At 34.9% G+C, this 8,270-nt stretch overlaps 1 protein-coding gene across 1 annotated transcript in view; it reads right to left on the reverse strand.

The window, feature by feature from the left end:
- Positions 1–7,610: 7,610 nt before the first annotated feature.
- LOC135225473 (uncharacterized) overlaps positions 7,611–8,270 on the reverse strand; it is a 9,660-nt gene continuing 9,000 nt past the window's right edge. The window contains exons 6-7 of the mRNA XM_064264779.1: positions 7,945–8,085; positions 7,611–7,810 (exon numbers count right to left, since the gene is read on the reverse strand). Coding sequence (XP_064120849.1) covers positions 7,716–7,810; positions 7,945–8,085 — 236 coding nt within the window. The 3' untranslated portion in view covers positions 7,611–7,715. The remainder of the gene's footprint in view (positions 7,811–7,944; positions 8,086–8,270) is intronic.

Consider the following 8,270-nt stretch of genomic DNA (forward strand, 5'->3'; position numbering starts at 1 on the left):
TAAATACAAAAATTTATTATCAAACACAAAATTTATAGGTGAAATTCACAATCTCAGGGAAATTTACTGTTACTTGAAAACGAAAAAATAGTTTAATTAATTCTTTAATTAATTAAGTAAAATTAAATGTAAAAATTTAGCAAAATTAATTTATCACAAAAATCAAGAAAATTAATTCAATCGAAATTCAAAAGTGTTAGGCAATAACTAAAATTTGGAAATTAATTCACAAGTGGTAAACAACATTAAAACTTTATTAAAATTCGAAGTAAATGCAAATTAATTTACATGCGTTAAATTCAATTAAATATGCAAAAATTAATTAATGAAAACAGTCAAGTTAATCAAATTGTGAATGCAAATGAAAACACAGAAAAATGTGGAAAATACCAAAATTACAAAAAGAAAGCATTAATTATAGAATAAAATAAAAACACAAACACTTCAAGAAGAAAAATGGATAGATGCACAAAAAACAAACACAGAACATCAAAATTTGTAATGGGTAAAAAATTAAATAGTTTTACTAAACCTTTAAAGTTTCACTACACTTTTAAATATTTTTTAAAGTTGCAATTTTAACATTGTAATAACACATTACCTTGATACCAATTATGTTTTTCTGCTGCAGCTAGCTCCAAAACTTCACCATTCACAACATTTAAAAAAGAAAAGGCCCCGTTACACACTTGTACAATGTTTGTTCAGATTCCACAATAAGCTCTAAGTGATGATGCTAAATAACTCTAAGAAATACGATATTTAAAATTTACGAGTTGCCAATTCCTAAGTATAAAACCTTTACTTTAATGTAAAATCAAAAATGGCGCAGGAGAGAGAGGGAGGAAGAGATGATCTCTTTACAACCCAAGTTCAAAGTTCCGAATGATCAAGAATCTCTCTCGTATGGGTGAGACATAAAGGCCTCATGGGCTCAAATCGTTTTGGACCCCTTGTTCAGCTAGTCTCGTGAAAATTCTCTTTCAAAACAATAAGTAGAAAGAAAGCGAGATTACAGTCATAACTAACATTTATTTTTACATGATTTAAGGCAATAAAAGTCTTTTAAAGTAAAAGATATGATTATAGAATCTTCTCAAATGAAATGAAGTTTCGCTATTTCCTTGAGTGACGTCACATACTTTCCATATCAAAATTTAAGCTACTTACGAGTCTGCAAATTCTCTTTTGACAAATCGAGAGACATAAGAGTTAATTTACTAGTAATATTAGATAGTTTTCAATACAAAAACATCTCTAACTACTTATATGAAATGAAAGGCATCAGTGGTATGTGAAACGTTTTATGCTTGCGAAAGATGGTGCAATCCTTCCATGTGATTACTCGACAACAACAAGTGTTAAACAAGTACGAGCATTGCAAGAATGTAAAAAAAAAAATAAATAAATAAATTTGAACCACGTGGCCCCAAGCGGTGACAGATATCTTCCTGCTTCGAACAGACAATACTAATTCTTTTTCTTTTCACATTCTATGTTATCATAACTTTTAAGTTATATTATGCGAAATCTGGCATACATTATTAAAACAAACTAATTCTAAGCTAAATAAGGAGTCTGAAAATATTGCAAACAATTTTACAACACTTCATACAGTTAGAGAGAGGATGATATGCATTACGAAAGCAACAACATATAAGAATATATAGAATTTGACTTGCATGGTCTGTTACAGAAGCTGTTGCTTCACACAGCAACGAAAGTGTTGAGCTCTTGGCGCCATAAGATGTATGCGATAGTTTTCTGATTAGAAAGCAAGAATATTTGTTGCTTCACCTTCATGTTATAGTGATAACATTTCCTTTAGAATTAGAGTTCAAAGAATCTATATCCTTTTATAAAAGAAGTTCCTTTGTGTACTGACAATATATATTTTGAACTTTTATGGATACTTAATAGGATAAGTTTTACAGCAAGACTGTAACTCATACCTTGTTGCAAAGCCAGGTGCTAAGTACTTTCTAGGAATACCTGACTAAGCAGTGTCTCATCTTAAGAAATCATTCTCATACAACCATTTAACAAACAGATATATAGATATGTGGACATATTTCATTATATGAATTTTTCTAAATAAAAAAGCTATTACCCCAGGTGTCTACTATCCGAATTTCAGCAGTTCATAGTCAAAAGGTTGCCCTGCTCCTCCACTGTCGACATCTGCTACGTTCTTAATTCACTGCTTTGGTAGGCATCTAATGACATCAAACTGGAACTTCTCGGCGGTTGGGCAAGTCTAGATGAGTCTTTTGACAGAGCAAAAATGTGCCGAACTCATAAAGATTGATGCCACATTTAGGCATACCATCTCTTCCATTCTTATCTTTGACCAAGTAGGATTGGCAGATCCCAATTGTGCTGCTTTTCCAAATAAATGAACTTCCTTGACATTCTGCAGTCGCTAGTGAACCACCAAAGCCAAAACCATCGAACAGAATTAGTCATCAGAAGGAGGCTACGTAATAGTATGGTCCTGAAATTTCATAAAAATGCTAAAAAGAAACTGTAATTTAATGATGAAGAAGGATGAAGACAAAGAGGAGGAATATGATCTCGATGATAAGATAAAATAGTCATCAAATGCTTTCCACTTTGATGTGTCTGTCTTCGACCCACTGATGAGGTGAACTTACCTCTAGTAAACAGCTGCTCACACTAAACATAAATATCTCTACGGGAATATTCATCACTTCCATTCTTATTAACAACTGTAGAAATACTACACTCTGTTGAAGTAGGATGCCTAGCGATATGTGCAATTCGAATTTGCAACTTGTTATTTAATTGGACTACACTTCTTAAAGTGTCATGCATGCACTAAAATGTAAAACTATTTAAAGACAGTTTACCTCTTTGAATTAAAAGAATCAATCTGCTGTGCACGGCCTAATGATACCTTCTCTCTAATCAAAAGAATTAAACAATACTCTTAAACGTCTTTCGGTTCCATTTCAACAATTTTAAGCATCCCTCAATTCTCTTTCAATACTTTTGAGCTCCTTTCATTTCTCTTTTCACCACAGATGAACCTCTGAGCATCGATTTCTTTTCCTCGAATAACGTGATCAGATTGACAGGGTGGGTCTCTTTTAATCCAAAATTGGCTTTTCATTATAGAATGTTCTTCCAGACCGTATAAGAAACGTCTTCAGTAAGGAAATTATGCAACACAATTGCTTCGAGCAAAAACAAAATAACTTGTATTTTACACATCGTTTACTCTCCTTTTGCAAACTGCCACACACACCACACACAAGACTACATTTGAATACACCATTTTCATCGCTAGGGAGCGATGCGGGTCGGCGCGCGAAGGGTGGAACTTTATCGTCATTCGAACAATTCTAATCCCCGATATACAGTACGAGCAGTAGTGTTGTAGTCAAAATATTACGTGATGATATTTTCTGAATACATTGACGTAATTCTTGAAGTAAAAAAAAGTAGAGTTCTGTTACTTGTCCATTCCCCTGAATGTATATGCAATATACCTTTAATTTTTGCTTTGTGAATAAAACACGGTTTTCGTAGTTGAATGCAATTAAAGGTCACGCAACTCGGTCTAACTCAATACCTTCTCAATAACAACATCATTCTACTATCTTTTTTTTTTTTTTTTTTTTTTTTTCATGGAACGTATTTTGGGAGTTGATGTTTCTTCAGACTTGGCAGGAAAAGACCACAGAGACAAATGATTTGCTTACGGGTTCAGTGCATGGCCTAGATTTTAAGTTTAGGGATTTTGACATTCGGGATTTTAAGCTTCGGGATTTTGATCGGAACCCAGACTAGATAGTATCCGGGGAAGGCTTCATTTGGCAGAAAGAATTCTTATAGTACTGGAAGGCGTTCCCGGAAACAGCGTTCACCACACGTTTATGTATTAGGGCCGTTGCCTCGTATAATAAGGCGCCCTATGAGGTAATGTTAGACTTGCGATAATCTTACGCTAAGTCGGTTGGTATTGCACTTCTTGGGGTTTGTAGATCACTTACGAAGTCGGTATTATCTTCTTTGGTTATGACGACGATGTGTTAAACTCATGATGATTTCTTTCTGATGTGAGGTTCTTAGTAGAAAACACGAAGTATAAAAATACTTATATTCTCTGAGATTACATGGTGAAGATCAGGTAGGATTGTACAGGTCTTCTAATGACGATAGCTTGATCGCTTCTGCCAATGATGATGGCTAATTCTATTCTGTTCTGTTCTACATGATAAAGCTTAGGTAAAGAGGTACAGGTCTGCCAATGATGATGGCTAACTCTATTCTGACTACCATCTTGGTTACAAATCATAAAGGAAGCAGACAGTAGCTCGAACATATGAACATACATACAAAATGAGACACATTACTAATCACGTAGGCCATTTGAATTATAGGTCGCGGTAGTTGTCTCAAGCAGGGAGCTTGGACTAATGTTTCAAAACAAATGAATGACTACAGGTGACGGCCTACTTTATTGTATATGTCATCTCTGGTCTGATCACATTCCTGCAAGCAATCTGGTTGACCTCTTTAGTTTTAGTCTTTTATATATATATGGAATAACATTCCATATTTTCATTATGTAATCACTTACATATGCAGAGGCAATTTTCTGAAATCGAGATGCTCATTGGGTAAAAAGGAATAAGAATTATAGGGTTCGCTTTACCTCGGAATTAATATAGTTTCATATATGTTAACCATAGGGGAAATTTTTAGTTGATAATAATTTCGTCCTATCGCAGTTTCGAACCAGCAGACAGAGGAGAAATCAGGACTTCAGTGACATTACCGACTTCTTAGCCGAGTCAGTAATTATTATCAACTAAAAACTCACCTTCGGATTGGATATTAAAGGACATTCGTAGCTTAATGCATGTATATGAATCACGGTGATGTGATAAATATTCATAACGAATGATTTATATGAATCACGGTGATGTGATAAATATTCATAACAAGGCTGCGTGGGTCAAATGCTCGAATCGGCTAGCATAGTGGAGGGGGTTCCATATCGATTCTAATTACAAATACAACGAGATCGGCGTTGATTTGTAATGGTCAGAATCGATATAAACCTTTTAGCCTCTCTGATAGCCGTTTCGGTAGCATCACTGTCCGATCCTGATTTCGTTCCCCGTCCAACTGGACGGTGGTTCGATCCCATGGGGGTACGAAATTATTATCAACTAAAAAATTCCCCCTCGGTACATATATGAAAATATATCAATTCCGAGGAAAAGCGAATTAGATATTAAAGGACATTTGTAGCTCGAATGATATATATATATATATATATATATACTATATATATATAATGATATATATACATAATATTATATATATATATATATATATATATATATATATTGAAGTAATAACAGTCCATAGAGTACGAGGGAAGGCAACGAAAGAAATGCAAATAGTTTAGAGAGAGAGAGAGAGAGAGAGAGAGAGAGAGAGAGAGAGAGAGATAGAGAGAGAGAGAAGGAGAGAGATGAGAGAAGAGAGAGGAGAGAGAGACGAGTGAGAGAGAGAGAGTGAGAGAGGGAGAGAGAGATCGAGAAAGAGAATGAGACGGAGAGAGAGAGAGAGGAGCGGAGAGAGAGAGGAAGAGAGAGAGGAGATGAGAGAGAGAGAGAGACCGAGAGAAAGCTTTTATTCCTGTTTAGTTGTTTATCTGATGGATATATTCGAGACCTTCTGGTTTAAGAAATATCTTATCGTATATATTTTGGAAAACAATTATTATTAAATATTATCATATCGTACTGTTTTAAATTGTATTATTGTCTATATAAAAAAAACCTTAAATATTGTTGGAACTGACTATTCATATTAATATTATTCAGACGGAAATATCCTTCTTTTTCAGTGTCTATAAGCAGCTGTATTCACTCTCTCCTCTCTCTCTCTCTCTCTCTCTCTCTCTCTCTCTCTCTCTCTTCGTCTGTCGTTCTGTCCTCCGTCTTATATCACATGGATCCACTATTTGAATAATGGTTAACGTTTGTTATGTTATTTGGAAATGGGCAAGGATCATAAACCCGTAAATGGCTACTCTACCAACTTGTGCTTGACTGCATCTGTTTTTGTCTAGATTGACTGAACTATAATTACCTGTATTACCAATAATATACGAATCTAGTCACAAAGATGTTACACACCAGGTTTTGTAGCTGTGGGTCGTATGAGTCATGAAAGCATCAATTTTGCAAGGGTATTATTTTATTAATTAATCTGTGCTAAGAACACATTACTGGTATGCTAATCTAGTACTACAGGATTTGTATTTGTGGCATAACTTAGTTGACCTGAAAGTTTGAATGCCAGCTGGTCTTATGTGCATTTGTCTAGATGCAAATGAACACACATGTAGTGCCTGTGTCAAAGGAGATGGACTGAGAGAGAGACAGACGTTGTATATAGGTTGATGATAAAGAAGTCGCTGTCAATTGCAATTCCGAGCGAGCAAAAGAGCCAACTCCTTTCAGCCAGATTATTTACTGACTAATCATAAATTTCAAAAATTATTCACATGAGTAATTTCTAATGAAGTCAACTTCAGGACACAGATGAATTATTTATTTTTAATATATTAATCTCAAATCTGACGAGAGCAATTTCTTTCAAAGATAGAAAAACCAGCTTTTAAGTATTCGTCATCATAAACATTCTTGAAACAAAATTGATTAATTTATGATAGTTCCAGGAATATTTTTCACTTCCTTAAGAGAGTTATCACTAGTATGAAGGTGGGACAATAGCTAGAGCTTTAAGAATATTTTGCCTTAATGTTGACGCTAGTATAAAGAAATTGTATAGTCGTTGGAATAAATGATATGTATTCATTTACCAACCTGTGTCATTAGAGGACAAAAGGTCCTAGCGCTCGGACCCCATGATAGGCAGAGTGAAGCTGATAGACCAGAACCATACCAGGTTCCCAACCTGGAATGGAGACGCTGAGTTTTCATGGTTTCCCTGGTAGTACTACACTTCGCCCAGCATTGTTCCCTCACCTATTGTTTATAGCATGAGACACGACAGCCTCCCTTCACAAGTTGATATCAGTCTTAAGGACATTTATCTCTTACCCATAGGCAAGGCTCCCGGAGTCAATAAAGTAGACTGCCTTTTTATCCTTTAATTTCAAAGTCTGGCCCTTTTTTATATGTTATTTGCTATTCTTTATATGATCTGTTGTTTTCATGCAGCTGGTAAAGATCGAGATACCTTGAAAAGAAAGAATATAAGACTTGATGTCAGCTTGGTCACCAATGAAGCCAGGACTACGAATCAAGGTTGGATATACAACTTGGCACTGGGGATTTACTCAGTACTGTGAAAGCCCATTTCTAGCTCAATTTTCCTTTCTTTTTTATGTGAGACAATAAATGAATGAATTAGAGTAATTATCATCCGTCGTGGAAATAAAAGAGAAAATTAAAAGATAATTAAGCACAGAATGTAAAGTTCAATCTCGGCATTGACTGTAATGAGATGAATATATAAAATAACGGGAGGTGACAGAAGAGGGTCTAAACAAGAAAATCAAATCAAATATTTTTCATTTATTGAAAATCTTATTCTGGTAATACACAACTCGCTGATATTTGAAGGGAAGTATCAAGAGCAGCAGTTAGTCTTGCAGTGTTGATGCGAATCCTGTAGAAGAAAAGGCTCAAATTTCCATGGTTGACCTATTCGCAAAAAGTGTACCAGTAAAGAAGGTCGACCGAGTCTTTGGTTATGCTTCCTGACGTGAGTTGCGAATTGAGCTTCAACCAACATTTGTCTGTGAATAACAACAACAGCGGGAAGTTTAAATGTTGATTAAACAGTTTTCTACTTTTAATGATATATTGACTTTTTTTGTCTATATGCACATTTTATGTTGATTTTACAAATTCTAAGATGATTTTTTCTCACCTGAATATTTTAGGCAAATCATCCCGATGCAATTGTAAGTCATACACTGCCGCAAAGCATAGTAGTAAGTTCCAGGTTGATTGATGTATGCAGAATCCTGTCCCGGAAAGTCTGTATCGTACATAATAACCATCTTGCAAGCTGAAAGGGATAGATTGATGGGTTTTACCAAAAACCGTTTCCAACCATCTGATTTATTACGTAAAATGGATAAGTAGTTAAGCCCATGCCCTTATCAACAATGAGTGCAACCTACTAACTACAAAATTCACAGCTAAGGCCAGCACCTGATAAAATTTGATGCAATATGCCCACAGCTCGCATGT

This window comes from Macrobrachium nipponense, chromosome 13 (assembly GCF_015104395.2).
Source record: "Macrobrachium nipponense isolate FS-2020 chromosome 13, ASM1510439v2, whole genome shotgun sequence".
Taxonomy (NCBI): domain Eukaryota; kingdom Metazoa; phylum Arthropoda; class Malacostraca; order Decapoda; family Palaemonidae; genus Macrobrachium; species Macrobrachium nipponense.